At 38.2% G+C, this 18,782-nt stretch overlaps 1 protein-coding gene across 1 annotated transcript; it reads right to left on the reverse strand.

The window, feature by feature from the left end:
* Positions 1-962: 962 nt before the first annotated feature.
* hhex (hematopoietically expressed homeobox) lies at positions 963-10,600 on the reverse strand. The gene is made up of 4 exons (XM_084741581.1): positions 9,948-10,600; positions 4,483-4,661; positions 2,653-2,703; positions 963-1,790 (listed from the first exon to the last, which is right to left on the reverse strand). The coding sequence occupies exons 1-4, from the start codon at positions 10,333-10,335 to the stop codon at positions 1,527-1,529; spliced, it is 882 nt and encodes a 293-aa protein (XP_084597707.1). The 5' UTR covers positions 10,336-10,600; the 3' UTR covers positions 963-1,526.
* Between the last annotated feature and the right edge of the window lie 8,182 nt (positions 10,601-18,782).

Here is an 18,782-nt window from a genome sequence, read left to right on the forward strand (position 1 = left end):
GTAAATTTAAACAGCGACTAGGAGCAGCCATCTTAAACATGTCATGCTTTAATATGTAGTAATTATTATATGACTTTTTCTGCCAGAAAGCCCTTTCTAATGTGCGGTTATTTTTAACCCAAACCAAAACTGCAACAGAAAAGTGAAAATATAATTTAAGAAAAAAAAAATGAGGATATTGAGTAAACAATAGTGGAACCATCACCACAATCTGCTCCTGATATGGACTTTGCACTCTTTATACTGTGTCATCTGACTCCCTAAAACCTTACTGAGAGAAAGATTTCTGTCAAACTTCTTCTTGAACTTTTTCTGTCATTCATGTCAGGGGCATAACTGTGCCAGATGCATAGATAATACAGATATATCTGCATATTATAATAGGTAACATCCCATACTGCCCACGTCTTTGGACTATTCAAAATGAAGAAATGTCTCATTTTATGTTATTTACTTTCCGATGTTGAGCACCTCCTCGCTTTGTTTGTTAATTTTTTATCCAGTTTTAATCCAATTTTTTTATATAATTTTAACATTATATGAGAAGAAGAAGAAGAAGAAGAAGAAGAAGAAGAAGAAGAAACTTTTAGCTGAGGTGAAGACAGGAAGTCAGGTAGACAATAATATACAGTTCATCTTCCAAACTGACCATATTTTTCACACTTTCAAAAAGCAGAACCTGTTTTCACTCAGTGTTGTGTCACTTTTTTTTTCCAACTTGTCATGCCAAAGCTTTTGTTGTCCTTGTAACTCAATCATTTTGTTATTTAAAGATGATAACCATTTATTAAAGCTTTTTCACTTTTATTTTAGGCTTCTAAAATAAGAATTTTATCAACTGTCTTCATTATTGCTGAATGTACATTAAAGCCCCATCTGTTCTTGTTATTTTCACTTACTGTTGCCTGCTTTGCATTGATTTGTTTCCACTCTGTCGTTTTAATTCTTTGCCGACACAAAAATGGTCTTAAATTCAAAACTTAAGGTATTTATTTTTCTGTGCAATTTGAAGAAATACAAAACCATAAATCACAGTCAAATTCCAGCTGAGCTTCATGCAAAAGTGACTCATTCATTCTTAACACAAAATTACCACAAAAATAGTTTATTAGGCTACATATCACCAAAGAAAACATAATTTGAGCTACATTGATTATTTAATGGAATATCACATTTTAAGGCAACGGCCCATATAAGAGCGTTTATCATCCAAAACCACACACAGAACAGAAAGTGATCTATACAACTGCTGCTCATTTACACACACTGATCGACACAACAGCGACAATCAACACAAATACAGATACAGATGCTTTATATACAAAAAGATATATTTAGAACTCAGATGACAGTGCAGTGTGAAGGCACTGAAGGTGGTGACATGTTTTATTTCTGGGATTTGCTCTTTTTTTCTGCTCTGTCATCCTGTCTGTCAGTCTGCAGTCCAGTGAGGAGCAGTCCTGCGAGCTTCATCATCCAGCTCCTACGGGCTAAAATCCCACTGGATCCAGTATCAGTGTTCAGCCCTACGGTTTGAGCGTGAACTCGGACTCGTCCTCTATGTCCAGGTCCTGGTCTGAATCGTCAGACACGTCAGAGTCCAGTTCTGTGTGGCTCTGCTGCGGGGACACGGAGCGCACACAGCGGGTCGTCTGCAGCTCGGAGGCCGGGACCGAGTGTCTGTGCTCCGGGCTCTGCATCTCGGAGGTCTCGGTCAGGTCGTCTGCTTTAGTGCTCCTCCCGGCGGAGGCGTCCTCCTCCAGCTCCCTCTTCCCTCCCTGAGGATTCTCCTGATGGACGTGGACACAGTGTTTCATGAATTAACACGCCTGAACAGCTGACATTTAAATCCTACTGGCCTACTGGAGGAGACCGGGGGCATTTTCTACATTTTCCTTCATAACTCACTTAAAATATCATCTTTTGCTACAAAAACATATATGTGCACTGTAAAAAAAAAATATAAAATAATAATAATAATAAAAAAATCAAATTTCAAGGCATCACACTGCAATAGATTTTTGAGTTTTGAAACTCTTAAGTTTTGAAATAAACTTTAAAAAGTTTTGCTGACCTCTAATCTTTAGTTTGAGATCATTTCGAATCATTGAGTTTTAGAAACTTTTAAAAAATGAAAAAATTGTAAAAGGTTTTAATTAAAAAATATTAAAATTTTAACTTTCACTTTCACTTCAATTAATTTATTCATTTAAAAAGAATACAATGTTTTGAGTTTCTAAAAATCAAACATTTAAGTTTATCTAAGTAAAAAAAGTTAAATTAGGATTAGGATTAGTAGTTGGTAAAAACTTTTTCAAAACTTAAGAATCTGAAACTCAAAAATCTGTTGCAGTCTGATGCCTTGAAATGTTGAGTTTTCTCAACTTTTTTGTTTTTACGGTGTGTGTGTACTAATTATGAATAATACAACTGATGTAATTGCACTAATAAGGACACGACTACAATATTCAGTTTAATGCAAAAAGTCAGAATGTTTCATCTGTCACAGCTTAATTCATATTAACCCAGTGTATCACACCTTAAAGTAATCACATTACTGCTGCAGTGGCTGATACTTAAGATTTTTTGTTAATAATTCTTCCATAAGAAATTAATGGAGTATTTCTTATGAAAATTAGAGAAACCTCTCACCTGTTTTAGTCTTCGCCACTTCGCTCGTCGATTTTGAAACCAGGTTTTAACCTGAAAGACAAAAGTTCAGACTGCTTAATGAGAAGAATTAAGATCGGATTCCATTCCACTTCTATACTGGACTCGGTCCAGAAACGAACATGTCAAACTGTGATTACTGTCCTGTCCAATACTAGATTTTGGGCGCCGACACTCATAATAATGAGGGAGTAAAAAATATATCAAACAAGATATCAAACAGAAAGCATTCATAAACACACTGATGTAAGGGAGGCAGGATATTTGACAGTTTAACAGTAAACTTCAGGGAATATAAACTTCACAAACGTTTTTTCGGCGGACCCACTTGTAAATAAACCATGGCAACCCAAGTTGATTGACCTTATCAATAAACACAGAGTTCATTTTCAGTTCATTTGTTTGTTTCTGCATTAATGAACGTTCATGATTATCTTAATGTCATTTCTGCATCATCTTATATTATCTAGACGCGTGGTATTGATAACATACACGTTAAATATATGAGGAATTAGTGGCTGACGGTATTCTTTTTATTTTCTGTCATGGGGAAAACAATATCGGACATTTGAGCCCACTTCATAACTGAGACTAAATAAATGCATTTAGACAGAATTGACTGGTTTTTATTTTCTCCTTCCATCACTTAAACAATAGACACATTTTAGTTCATTATTAAAGGTGCACTGCAGATATAAATCTTACGTTTGCAGAGTTACCTCCATAGTGTTTTATTTTAAAATAAATAAAATCTCTTGTGAGCCACCGCGTGAGTCACGACCCAGTCTCTGGAAATGACTGACATACTGTATGATACACTTGAATCAAGACAAGGATCAAACTCAGGCCCAGGCCTACATAAAATGCGGCATATAAACATAAAAAAATAAAATTAAAAAACGCAAAACAATCTGCATTATATTTTATGAAAATAAAAATAAAAGTCATATTGGCCCATATTTGACAACATGTCGGACCATGACACAAATACGTCAGTCGCGCTCCAGCAAAAATGAATTTGCATTATGATAATATTTTTGTATCAGTGATTTGGATTTCACTTCATCTCGTTTTTTTTCTGGCGGCTGTCGTAAATGAAATAGTTCAGACAGATTGTAATAGCTCCGTTAGTGGCTAGTAAAAGTAATGTCCGGGCTTTCTTCTGCAGCAACAGTATTTACGTAGTGATTCTCAAAGTGTGGGCCGCGGCCCGCTGGTGGGCCGTGAGTGCCCTGCAGAAGGGCCTTGAGAGGTCATGAAATATAAATACAAACATATATATTAAAAAGTTTTACGTTTCAATTTTAGAAGTTTGAAATTACCATAAAATATTTTCCTTCTTTATCTGACTGAGTTTCAGGGGTGTTACACCAAATATGGTGACCTGTCACATTAACACCGGAACATATCTCGTAATTGTTAGTCTCCTGTGTTGATAAGAGTTGTAATTAAATGTTTGGATGAGCAGCATTGATGAATGAAGCATCTTGTGACAAATATTTCAAACACAACATAAGCTGATGTTTCAAAGTCAGAGTGGAATATATCACGCTATATTAAGCTTTCCTTTAACTTTGCTTTTCCACATGGTACAAAAAAGCGGTAAAGAATGTAGAAGACATGTTCTCTGTCCTTCGGTCAGTACGGGGATAACTTTAAATATGAAAGTAGTCGCTGTGTCCTCTGTACGTGCGCGACGTCCGTACCCAGATACACACAAAAACACGAATTAAATTAAATTAAATTAAATATAGGATTTACTGACAGTCCACATACGCTCTTGAATGAACGGTGGATAACATGTCTCCTCACCTGTCTCTCGCTGAGCTGCAGCATCTTGGCCAGGCGCTTCCTCTCCGGGGGGGACAGGTATTTCTGCGTCTCGAACTTCTTCTCCAGCTCGATGGTCTGGTCGTTAGAGAACCGGACCTGACCACCCTTTCTCTTGTGCAGGGGCCGCTGGATGAAGGGGGTCCACAGCAGAGGTTTGCCTTCAGAGAGGGAAGACATTCATTTAATGTCCATGTCCACAACCTCATAACACCATGTCCAGACATTCACACAGAATGGCACAAGCCACGTCTGATTCATTTCACACTTATTTATAATATTCTTGCATTTTAATAATCTTAACACTTGTAGGGCAGCAACAAACGATTATTATCAATTTGTCGATTTATTTTCTGGATTAGTTAATTAGTTGTTTGGTCCATGAAATGTCTGAAAATGTTGAAAAATGTCGATCAGATCTCAAGATGACGTCATCAAATGTCTTGTCCACAACTCAAAAATATTATTATTATTTTTATACATATTATTAATATGTGTAAAATATTCACATTTGAAATCAGAGAATTTAGACTTCTAATTACAAAATGAGACTCAAAATGATTAATCAATTATGAAAATAGCTGTTGGTTAATTTAGAAAATCAATTAATAATTGATTAGTTATTGCAGCTCTAATTTATAGAGCCATTTTTTCAGCATTATTGTTACACTGTTACACTACATTTTTTCTCTATAGCTCTTATTATTGCTAGATTATATATTGTGGTATCATGCACATATTTTCCAGCATCCTTATTTACATTTTTACTTGTCTTATAATTTCAGCCTATATGTTTCTATTCTTAAATGGGAGGAAATGTAACGTAACCCAACTCCATCAATGGAACAATAAAGAATTTCTGATTCTGATCGTGTTCATAGATCAGACTGACGTGTGAATGAAGAGTAAAAAAAGCTGCGGTTTGAAGGTAAAAAAAAAAAAAAAAAGTAGAAAACTATAAGAAAAAAAAAAAGGAATGAATAAGATAATCTATTAATACATGAATGGCGCAACGCTCCCGCTGCAGCATTGTAATAAAGTGACTGTATTGCTCTGCATGTAGTTTAACAGACCGATTGATCAGGCAGACAGGACAGTGTGTAGCGCTGTAATCAGGCTGTTTTTGTCTTGTCTGGTTTCCTCTGCAGTTAATGGTCTGGAACAAACAATGGAGCTGAGAGGCTGCAGTCAGCCGCCTGTCAGCCCGGCCTGCTGCTGCTGCTGCTGCTGCTGTCTTTAAGGAAGGTCGTGACAGAGTGAAAACTATGGCCAAATATCCGCTTCATGTGCTTCCTGCTTTGCGGTGTGATTATAGGCGATGGCATCCACCAACAGACACTCATGTCCTCCGCTCTGCTCGCACTGACGGTGTAAATCTGCTCCCCTCCAAACGGTTGTCGAACATCTTCTGATTGCTGCTCTGTCCCAAAGGAAGTCAGCCAGTCCAGCCCATCTGTCCTTTCATGACATTTTTTTAAGAGAATAAAGCTCAGGTTAATCATTAATGAGCTAAAGTATAGAAACAATATTGCTTTAGAGTGGACAGATATTTAGGCCACTCAGGAGGACGAAAGTCCAAGGCTGTCCCGCTGCTACAGCAGGACAGACCCTTCTATTTCTACAGGTCTCTTACCAGGATTTATATCTGATGATCAGTGTTGGAGAGGTTCAGAGCTGTGTCAGATACCAAAGACTACACACTGGAGGGGGCTGAACTTGGGAGAGACAGCTAGTTTAGTCAGAAAAATTAGTTCAAACTACTTTTAAAATGTGACAGTGTTCATGCAGGTGATACGAAGTTACAACAAAGTATCGTACAAAAACTCACATACCAGCAAAAGTCCACTTAATTGAGTTTATTGCAAAAGGTGCCCACAGCAGTACTCGTGGGATTGTACAAAAAAATCTCCTGTGACTCACCAAATTTAAAAAAAATAAAAAATAAAAAAGAAGACAAGAAATTCTGCAAATTTAAGATTTATATCTGCAGCACGTCTTTTATGAAGCATTCAAAATGTGTTCATTGTTTTGCTGATGAGAGAAAACCTGGGAGCTTGTTAATTCCGCCACTTATTTTAATTTCTTTTTTCCTCTGTCTTCTTCTTCTTCTTCATTTATGAAACCGGCTAAAATATCCTATATTAATTTCCCAGTGAGAGGAAATAAAACCAGAGATGGCCTGTTAACTCAGCCTAAATGCATTTATTTCTCATTTATACAGTATTTAAAATGTGTAAATGGCAATAAAATGACGAGGAACGTTCATTTTTGCACACATGAAGTCTTCCCAAGATTTATTGATAAGGTCTCTTGTGAAATGGTTTGTATTTTTTATTTATTTATTTTTTTTAAGTGTGTTCCGTAAAGACAACGTCCATCAGTCAGTGTCTGGTCAAGTCATTTAACTACTGGAATCACGATGCAAATATGACTTGGACTACCAGCAAGTGTCTGCAAAATGTAGTTAAACTACTAGTTTAATCACATGTAGTTGATTACTCTCCAACTCTGCTAATTATGATTTATTAATCATGTTTCCTTCCTGGCTGGTTGTTACAAAAAAAAGAGTCTCAAGTCATGAGATAAACGAATTCTATTCAACTGAAGCAGTTGGATTTTCTTGTTTAGTCTACATGTGTTAATACATGATATGATTTAATGCAATAAAAGAAACATGAGCATATTGGAATAACTAAACAGCGGAAATATAAACAAATAACTGCGCACAGAGACCATATTCTAATCTAATCAATCAGTATCAGGGCTGCAAGTAACGATTCATTTGTTTGCTGATTAATCTGATGATTATTTTCTCAATTCATCAATTGTTTAGTCCATAAAATGAAAAAGTGTTCGTCTCCGTCCGTTTTGTTTTGTTCACAATCCAAAGATATTCAGTTTACTGTCAGAGAGAAGTAAAGAAACCAGAAAATATTCACTTTTCTTAAGAAAAAACTCAAACCGATTAACTGATAATCGGAATAGTTGGTGATCAGTTTAATAATAATTACTAATAAAAATGCAGTTCTGATCCATATTCAAACTGGATCACGTCACACAGACACACACGTGATGCCTGGTGATTTTGTAGGGTAGAAGTAACGCATTACAGCTACTCATGTTACTGTGATTAAGTATTTTTGCGGGGCACTTTCAGGAGCATTTTTTACAAGTGTGTTAGTGTGTACTCTTACTTTGGTGAGTGTGACCACAGCACAACAGGAGAAACAGAAACCTCTTTGATTGAATAGCTGTTATTGATAATGCATCAGACATCAAAAGTACTCTGAGTAGTTTAGAGGAGAATACTCTACTTTGTACTTTTACTTAAGTAGCCTCTTTTTTAACAGCAGTTAAGTAATGTCTCGGGTGTACTTGAGCAGGCCTCCAGACTTTCACTGAAATGAATCTTTCCTTAAAGTATTTTTAATTTTCTTTTGTTTGCTGTGTGACAGTTACAATGCCTCGTTTTGTTTCTTTCTACCCCCCACTTGAAGCCTTCCCTTTTTATTGCCCCTTAAACTCGTGTAAAATGCCTCTTTATCTGTCCTGTAAGATCCCATTAGAGCTGATGTGCTGTCTGTTTGCTTGATTTTCTCCTCGCCGCCCGCCGACCATAAAGAAAGTCAGCCACATCCTCGCTGGCCAGCCAGAGGAAGTGCAACAATATGTGAAAAACGGATCCCGGGCTATCAGAGGCCGAGTGTTTCCTGAATATGTCTGTATTGAGGATGTCGATAAAATAATCAGCAGCGTGCAGCGAGCTCCCGAGGAAGCGGCTGGCCGGGGTGAGCCAGGAAAACATTTAACAGCTTCTGAAAGCAGATTTACTCCTATCGACAGGCCCACGGCTTCCGCCAGGAACGGAAAAAGAGCCGCAACGCACAGTCAGACGCTCCGCTGCAAACACCATACTACAGAGGACCGGCAGGCACCGCGGCTACCACGACCTCACATCCTAACCTCTGCTCATGTTGACTAACTGTTCATAAACCCTGCTGCTCTGACCAGCCACAACACCACATATATCAGGCTATATCATGTGTATACAGTCACATATTTCATAAGTATGGAGGCCAATTACTGCCATAGTGCTGAAAAAAGTCATTATAATATGAAGTTAGATATGAATTCATTATTCTGAAAGTTTCTTAGTATTTTGAGATAATAATCAATTAGTTTGAGACACTAACTCAGACACTAGCTCATTATTTTTTAGCTATTTAGTCATTAATTTGATATAGTAAGTCATTATTTTGGAGTACTAACTCATTATTGTGATATGTAACTTATTATTTTTGATATACTAATGCATTATTGTGGAATACTAACTCATTGTTGTGATATACTACCTCATTATTTTGATATAGTAATTCATGGTTTTGTTAATAGCACGTTTTTCCTCACCATAGTCGCCTCAGTGCTTGCTCTTGGAGGGAACTACTGGCTTTATAAAAAGTACTGTCTGGATCTGCTCAATACTGTTGTGATTAGCTAAACAAATAAAACTGAACTGAATAGATGCTAACATTTGTATATGTACACCACTGCATCACACTGCAATGTAGTGTCTGTATTTTCTAAGAATTAAATCTAAGATATATGATTCCTTTGAAAACTCTGGGCTGATGAATACTTCGTAATACTGCATAATACGCCACTCCTCATGCATGTAGATGTAAATGTGAGAATACACGAACCCAGCAAATATCTGCATGCATTTAAAATCATTTTCTTCCTTGCAGAGGGCATTTGGGGCTGACAAGTATGGGAAAACACACACACACGCACACACACACACACACACAGAGAGAGAGAGAGAGAGAGAGAGAGAGAGAGAGAGAGAGGAGTGAAATAACAAGTGATTTAGAGCTCGGCTATGTTTTAGTCACCGCTGACTTGCTCCTCTGATGTTTCTGAACAATGGGAGTCAGGAAAAAGAGTCAAGGTTGCCATGCACCCCCCCCCGCCACCCCCCTATCACCACCGCCACTACAGACTGAATGGATAAGCCCGCTGCTATTGTGGCCCCAAATATGTCTGTCACAATAACAGTGTGACTCATGTGTGCGTGCTCAGGCATCACGCAGAAAGAGCTGAAGACTACAGAAAAGGAACGCGTCCAGTGACTGTCTATAACCCTGCAGTCTGTTTATGAAGACTGCAGACTGTGAGGAGTTGGACATGCATGCATGGCCAAGCGTGATATACTTATGCAAAAATGGTTTCGTTGGCACTGAAACGAAGCTGCGAAGACAGAGAAGTTTTCATGCAAAGGCTAAAAAGTAATCTGTTGCCACATCATCCGGCGTTGGGTGTCTTCTCACAAATTTAATTTCACAAATGTCAAATAAAAATCAAAATGCAAGATACGGATTCGTGAAAAGTGTAAAGATTTGGACCCCAGACGCACTACAGAGCAGACAGACTTTTACGCACAAACTCACCCAGAGGGTCGTGCCTGAGCAGCGCCTGCGCGTACTCCCCCATGGAGCGGTGGTGCTGGTGGTGGTGGTGGTGGAACGGGTAGATGGAGCTGTAAGTCGCCGCCGTCAGCGCGGCAGCGGCGTGGTGAGACAGCGCCGGGTGGATCGGTGTGGGCTCATAAATCGGCGTCCTGTACGGCGAGATGAGACTCGTGAAGGAGGAGTTGGGCGACGGGAGAGTCGGTGTGGGGATGATCGGAGTTGAGCAGGAGGAGGAGGAAGAGGAGGATGAAGAAGAGGGAGATGAGGAGGATGAGGTGGCGGCGGTCCTCCCCAGAATGTCCTCGATGTAGAACGGGGTCGGGTGAGCCGGCTGGATGGGAGTCGGTGCGTAAAGCGGGACGCTCATGGTGCCTTGTGCCGTCACTGCGCGCTAGGGTTCCCTCCCTCCTGTCTGTCCCTGCAGCCTTCCTCTTTATCGACACTGTCTCTGAAGAAGTTCTTTAAGCATCCACTGTAACTCCACAGTCCACTAACCAGCAGAGACACATTAGACTTAGAATCTTCAGCGCTGCGGAGGAGGAGACCGTTACAATGTTTTGGTGTCCATCAGTTTGCGGTGGAGGACTGGCTGCTGCTTGATCCAACAGTTGGGGCTGTTATCTGGCTGCAGGCGGAGGAGGGAGGAGATAAGTGGACGGCCAACTTCCTGCAGGTGGCCGGCGGCCGTTTCTGATTGGCTCACGCGTAGCTCCAATCGAGGCGCACAGTGATCAGATGACGGGAGAGGAGAGATAATAGTATTTCAAGAGAATCACTTCACTACAGCCAATCAGCAACCCCCAAATCTATGGTTTGTTTGGCTGATATAATAGTGCAACATGACACTGATAGCAGGCTGAATGCCACCTTCAAAAACACTGGGGTTTACTCAACAATAAGATCCTCACACTGTTCCCTCATCACATTTCTCTTACTGAAAATGCAGTGCTGTATGCAAGTTATTGTTATTAATTATCCATTTTGGAAAGCAGGAATTGTGGCTGTTCATATCTTCACTGGAAAACAAGCTTTAGTAAAGTTACCAGGGATCTGCAATATTGAAGTTGTAGGAAAAAGTAATGAATAAATGAAAAACTAAGATATTAATAAAAAGTATTATAACTGTGCACTGTTTTCTTTTGTATGTAGCCCGCTTTTCATTTTTTATAAAGTAAATGCACTTTGTGGATGATTTTACAACACAAGGTTGTATAATCAAATGCTAGTAGAAGTTCTCTTTTTGCTTCTCATAAAAACAAAAAGCATACACAACAAAACTATATAGGTCTACAGGAAATGACTCAATAAACACCCTAATAAATCATAAAAAAAAAAAAAAAAAACATGGTGGAATGCTGAGGATAGACTGGATGTACAATTTATTTTTGAGGATTTAAAATATGTAAGCTTTATATTACATTTGTGTGGTGGCAGGACTATTTATCTTTAAATAAACATTTTAAACAGAATATTAGAATGTTAGTAGTTGTTGTATGAGAAACAAATTAATGCCATCATTTGGCTGAATGATTGTGCTTCTACATGTCTCCAGCTATGCTATTGTGATTATATAATGATCAGTGGTGAAAGAATGATTCGCTCCCTTTACTCCAGTAAAAGCAAAATTGCAACATAGAAATACTTAATTACCTGTAAAATTTCTGTATTCAAAATGGTACATTCTCAATAAAGATGTGTTGTAGCAGCAAAATGTACATCAATACTTGTTAAGCATAATGGTCAGAGTGAACTAGTTTGTCTGTCTAAATTCTCTGCAAAGCTTTCTGCCTCAACAGATCCAGTGATACCGTTACAAAACATTCAAATAAATACAAACATAAATAAAGCTCAATGTTCTAAATAATGAAAAAAGAGAAAAGCTTTGATGCAGAATCTGTTTTCTTAAAGCAGAACTATTCTGTTGTCTGAACATTGGATTATTAGTGCGGAATACACACACTGTGTAGTTGTATTAGGACAAAATAAACAAAATATTTATTTATTTCTGTACATATATTTCTGTATCAGACTCATCAACAGGTCATAACAAATAACAAAAAACCCTGAGCTATTTGACCATAAATAAAACAAAAGCACAAGTATTCAGTCAAAGAGGAGGCTTAATGGAAGTTCAAAGTATTGACTGGCAGTCTGGAAAAATCTGAGGCAGCTCTGATTGTGAATGTGCAATGTGATATTTATTTTTTACATCAACAACAACAACAACACTGTTTTTACCCCAGCTTTTCTTTATGAGCCATGTGACGTTTGGATTAAAAATGCTTACAGTAGAAAGATTCTATTATTTGATTTTTCCAGTGACCAAGTAAATAATCTTTTTATTTCAAGTATATTTGTGTGCATCTGTGCACGTGTATCTTTCCTTTGCCTGTTGATTTTTTTCGTACACAGCTTCAATGTGATTGAAGACTCAACTGTAAAGTGAGCAGTAATCCTTCAATAAACAAATCTTTGGCCCTTGGCCCTGCAGGCACAACTCAGTTATCGACACACCCACAGGTCACACTCCTCAGCTCCTTAAATTTTGGGGCTGCCTTACTTTAACCTGTGCCATATTTGACATGCTATAGCTATTTTTATTTTTATTTATTTATTTATTTTTTTTGTATTTCCACGAAGTGGTCTATAATTGATGAATAAAATATGAAAGGATGTTTCATAATTGGGTTTTTCATTTTACCATTAGTTCCTATTTCTGACAGCACTTCTTTTCCTTCTATGAGACATACTTTTACATTAGTGAGTCTCTTGTCTGTCTTTCAGCACCATAAACTACATAAACAGATTCTCCTGTTGTAAGACCTTCCTCATTCTGTCAGGGATAAAATTTTGGTGAGAAAATAGTTTCAACTGTAAACTCCCCCAGACGGGACCCTGAAACCCCCTGAAGGAAACCTCCAGCTGACCTGAGTTCAGTCTGTGTTATGGCCCTGGTTTTACGCACAGGCCGAACAGGAGCTAAATGTCTCTTTGACTAATCAAACACAGAGAACAGAGTGTTATCTTTAACAATGTAATACAAGCCAACTGCAATCCACATCCCGAACGGTGCAGCTGAATGGCGAGTGATTAACTCATCATGTGAATGTTAGGAGTTTTCCTGTGAAATCCTCCTATCAGTGGTTGAGGTGACACTCTGATGATAATGACTATAAATGCAAATGTCTATAATGGCTCGCTTAGTGAATGTTTATCCGCTCACACACGTTTCCGCAAAGTGTTAAACAATAACCGACAACTTCTCTGTTTCTCAGACACACCACGGACAGCTGCACGTGTGAAGCTCATCTTGATTTTTTTTTATTACCAGCTGACTTCATTAATGACGCGGTCACAGGTCAGCTTCGGCCCGCAGCTCCTCTCTGATCACTGCGCGCTCTGATCCAATCCAATGCTTCGATCTTCTGAAGCGACTTTAAAGCGCAACTTTCTAACGGCTGTAATTTAGATAAAGTGGACTCAGAGAGCAAACAGAGGTATGAGCAGCCTTGAAGACATGAAAGAAATGTGCAAACGGCTAATATTTGGACTGAGACAATGATTGCAGCTCATTGATCCGGCCAGCGTCCCGCGGCGTCAGACCCCTGTCCAAAAAAACGATTGATAACTTCTCCTCAGCAGCTGGCGCCAAGTATGTTCCCATTAACAACTCACGCACACAGACTCACACATACACATTCTCACTGTGTCCTGCTCAACATTAAACATTATCCATATACTTCATGGGTGGATTAGACGATGGGCTCCGGGGGGCCCCAGGCGCAGACATGGAGCTTTAAACACCGACGTACTTTGTGGTTGTTTTGCGTCTTTTCGCAGTGGGTTTGTAGCTCATTATGAAGCTCATTGTTTGTGCTTGATGTTCTGTGGCTCTTCTTTGTGGTTATTTCATGTCTTGTTATGGTTGTTTTTGTGTCTTTTTTTTATAGTCATTTTGGTCTCTGTAATCATATTGTTCATCTTTGTGGTTATTTTGATTCCCTGTGGTAGTTTTGTTTGCCTTTGTAGTTTTGTTTCTCTATTTAGTTGTTTTAGTCAATGCGGTCATAGCCATTTTGTGTGTAGTTGTAGTTGTTTTGTTTCTCTTTGTTGTTTTATTTCTTTTTGTAGTTGTTTTGTTTCTCTTTGCTGTTTTGTTTTCTTTGTAGTTGTTTTGTTTCTCTTTGTTTTATGTCTCTTGGTAGTTCTTTTGTTTCTCTTTGCTGTTTTGTTTCTCTTTGTAGTTGTTTTGTTTCTCTTTGTAGTTTATTTCTCTTTGTAGTTGTTTTGTTTTTCTTTGTAGTTGTTTTGTTTCTCTTTGTTGTTTTATTTCTCTTTGTAGTTGTTTTGATTCTCTTTGTAATTGTTTTGTTTCTCTTTGTAGTTTATTTCTCTTTGTAGTTGTTTTGTTTTTCTTTGTTGTTTTATTTCTCTTTGTAGTTATTTTGTTTTTCTTTGTTGTTTAATTTCTCTTTGTAGTTGTTTTATTTCTCTTTGTAGTTGTTTTGTTCCTCTTTGTTGTTTTATTTCTCTTTGTAGTTGTTTTGTTTCTCTTTGCTGTTTTGTTTCTCTTTGTAGTTGTTTTGTTTCTCTTTGTAGTTTATTTCTCTTTGTAGTTGTTTTGTTTTTCTTTGTTGTTTTATTTCTCTTTGTAGTTTATTTCTCTTTGTAGTTATTTTGTTTTTCTTTGTTGTTTTATTTCTCTTTGTAGTTGTTTTGTTTCTCTTTGCAGCAGATATCAGATATTTGGACTCAGCTTCTGCACATGAGAGACATGCATGTGTTTTCCACACCGATTAGACCTCCACTTTAAGACGGTGTGGACAGAACAGAATGTTCTTGATTGACAGCTCCCTCATTTTGCTTTTATTTTTGTTGCACTTGCAGAACAATTTATTCCACCATCAGTGTAGTTTGGAGACATCATCTATACATTAACAGCATAGCTCCACCCAACTTACACAAAACTACAGGTGTGATGAGAAGGAGTAATTTAAAGTTCCTGTGAGGGTGTGCAGGGCCTATGAGAGTCTAAATGATGACATATGGCTTTGTTGGGATCATGACTTGACTGGCCCTAAATTTTTACTCATGTATAATTTTTAGAAGTAAGTGCTCCTCACTTTTGATGAAATATTATACATTTTATATTTAGTAACTTAAACATATAAGACACTATGTGATACAACCCTGATTCCAAAGAAGGTGGGATGTAGTGTAAAACACTCCGGAGTCTCTGTTGTTGTATTTTGTGCTTCATAATGCACCACACATTTTTAATGGGAGACAGGTCTGGACTGCAGGCAGACCAGTCTAGTACCTGAACTCTTTTACTATGAAGACATGCTGTTGGAACACATCCACAATGTGTCTTGGCAAAGACGTCTCTGGATGGCAGCATATGTCGCTCCAAAACCTGTATGTACCTTTCATCATTAATGGGGCCTTCACAGATATGACAGTTACCCATGATGCCATGGGCACTAACACACCCCCATACCATCACAGCTGCTGTCTTTTGAAGTTAGTGCTGGTAACAATCTGGACGGTCCTTTTCCTCTTTAGCCCGGAGGACATGATGTCCATGATTAGTGAAAACAATCTGAAATGTGGACTCATCAGACCACAGCACACTTTTCCACTTTGTGTCAGTCCATCTCAGATGAGCTCGGGTCCAGAGAAGTCTGCAGTGTTTCTGGATGTTGTTGATATATGTCTTTCTCTTTGCATGGTAGAGTCTTAACTTGCATTTGTAGATGCAGAGACAAACTGTGTTTACTGACAACAGTTTTCCAAAGTGTTCCATGTAGTATCCTTTATACAATGATGTGGGTTTTTAATGCAGTTTTTAATGCAGTGCTGCCTGAGGGGTCAAAGGTCATAGACATTCAGTGCTGGTTTTCAGTGTTGGTTGGTTGCACCTTACATGCAGAGATTTCTCTGTATTCTCTGAATCTTTTAATGATATTATGGATTGTAGATGGTGAAATCTCTAAATTTCTGCACTTTCGTGTTGAGAAACATTGTTCTTTAACTGTTGGACCATTTGCAGTTTTTCACAAAGTGGTGAACCTCACTCCATCCATGGCTGTGAACGACTGAGCCTTTCCAGGATGCAACTTTAATACCCAACCATGATACTGTCACCTGTTACCAATGAACCTGCTTACCTGTGGAATGTTCCAATGTTTCTGGAGCGTTACACAACTCTCACAGTCTTTGTTGCTACTGTTTATCAGTTTGAACATTAAATAATTTTGTCTTTGTACTGTATTTAATTGAATATACACGGGAAAGGATTTGAAAATCATTGAATTTAGATTTTATTTGTAATTAATGCAGCGTCCTGACCATTTTGTAATTGGAGTTACAATTCTTAAAACCTGTGATAAGTTGACTTACACAGTACACTGGCTGGCCAAAAAAAAAGTCACCACCTGGATTTAACTGAACAAATAGGTAAGAGACTCCCATTGGAAAATTACTGCAGTGATTAATATGTTTCAGCTGGCAACAAGTTATTTAACCCTAACTGATGCAGTGAGCAGCTTCTCATTTCTTGAACAACCATGTCAGAAGCAAGAACATCCACACACAAAGTGAAGAGAACTCAAGGGATTGGGACTAAACAGCTGTGTAGCCTTAAGAAAAACACCTATCAGTGAGCATAATCAGAAAAAGGCTTCAGTTTGCTAGGGAGCATAAAGATTGGACTCTGGAGCGACGGAAAAAGGTCATGTGGTCTGATGAGTCCAGATTTACCCTGTTCCAGAGTGATCGGGGCATCAGGCTAAGAAGAGAGGTGGATGAAGTGATGCTCCCATCATGCCTAGTGCCTACTGTACAAGCCTGTGGGGGCAGTGTTCTGATCTGGGGTTGCTTCAGTTGGTCAGGTCGAGGTTCAACGTTATGAGCCCAAAGCCTGAGGTCATCTCTCTACCTGAATATACTGAATGAACAGGTTTTTACATCAATGGATTTTTTCTTCCCTGATGACACGGACATATTCCAAGATGACAATGTCAGGATTCATCAGGCTCAAATAATGAAAGAGGTTCAGGAAGCATGAGACATCATTTTCACACATGGACTGTCCACCACAGAGTCCAGACCTCAACCCCACTGAGAAACTTTGGGATGTTCTGGAGAAAACTTTAAACAGCGATCTGACTCTCCATCATCAATACAAGATCTCAGTGAAAAATTAATCCAACAGGATGGACAGAAATAAATGTACAATATTACACTGTGTGACTTTTTTTTTTTGGCTAGGCAGTGTATCATATCAAAATTGAGATGCTAAGTCAGAAGTATGACACATAAATTTAAAATTATGGTGTAATGAGTCACAATTTTGACCTATTTCAAAAAGCAGTAGTGTGGGGCTTTTATTAAAAAAATCATTCCTCACCTTTCACCATCCTTTTTGCCCTGGAGGTATTGTTCTCCATACATATTTTATCAGTCAACCGCTCTCAGACATTGGCACCACGTGACACCATTATCACCTGCAATATGGACTGTAGCAGCGCTGTATCATGGTTCAGCCTAATTATACCACTCCATCTGCCAGATGTACTTCAGTCTGTTCACACTTAAACCACAAACTCTTATTTCCTCTCCTGTGTTTGATAGCAGATACAAGGCAGCAAAATTCAAATGTTCAACGTTTGTTTAAAGGAGAGGAAGACAAAAACTAGAAAGACTTCTACGTTTAGAAAATCTCTATAACTACATAATATTTTCTTTTTATGCAGATGTTATGCCTGATGTTGAAGGGCCCAAAATTTTCTCACTTAACTGTGTCAGCCAACCACTGATGCCCTGTGCAGAAACAGTTCCTTCACCACGAGCCTACACATGATTACACAATTGTTATTCATTTCACTTGTGTATTTATTTAATTTGCAAGTACAGAACAAATGAAATTACTTATGCTTTATCAGTGTACAGCACTGCTGATGTAACACTTTCAGAGGTGGAGTAATCTTAAAAAACACAAAAAGTCTGTTAAGAGCACCGTTCAAAGCAAACAGCACATCCACAAACACATCTCCAGGTAGAACCAATGATATTTACTGCTAGTGGTTCATACAAGACCAAATGAAGATAATGTTCAGACCAAGACTGTACAGCTAGTAAAATGTTACTACAATACTCCTTTCATACCAGTCAATATTCATATATCACAATATAAATGCAGTTAATGTTTCTGCTGATTTCCTGCTATTGTGACTGCAAACTGTAATTTCTTTTTTTTTTTTTTTTTTTAAGAAAAACATAAGCATAAGCACAAATCATAAATCCTGCAGTTTGAATGTCTGTTTAACACTTAACACTGCTGAGTCTGTTTCATGTTAAACTTTATAGAGATAATTCAGATTTTTTTAAGTGGAGTTGTATGAGTGTACTCTGTATTTAGAATATTTTCACAGCTTTACTTTGCCATCAGACAGACTTTTCTGACAGGAAACCGCAGTTATAAAAGCCAAATATCACTCTCCTCAAAGCCACCAGATTCCTAAAGGAAAAACAGCAGTTTTACGTCATAGAACACAGGAGTTGTTAGTGAACCACTGCCTCCATCTTTTAGTTTGTGCTGTGTGATTTTAGGTGAATCCAAACTAGCCTTTGATAACAGTGAAGTCACACAAAACACAGCAACTTCTGTGTTCTGTGAGGTTAAATTCCAGTTTTTGCTAAAGGAGTGTGGTTGCTTTGCAGAGAGTATGAAGCTTATATAACGGTGGTTTCATGCCAGAAAAGGCTGTCCAACAGCAAGGTAAAGTGGTTGAAATATTAGAAATATAGCGT

The sequence above is a fragment of the Lutjanus erythropterus genome, chromosome 17 (assembly GCF_056507025.1).
Source record: "Lutjanus erythropterus isolate fLutEry1 chromosome 17, fLutEry1.hap2, whole genome shotgun sequence".
Classification (NCBI taxonomy): domain Eukaryota; kingdom Metazoa; phylum Chordata; class Actinopteri; order Lutjaniformes; family Lutjanidae; genus Lutjanus; species Lutjanus erythropterus.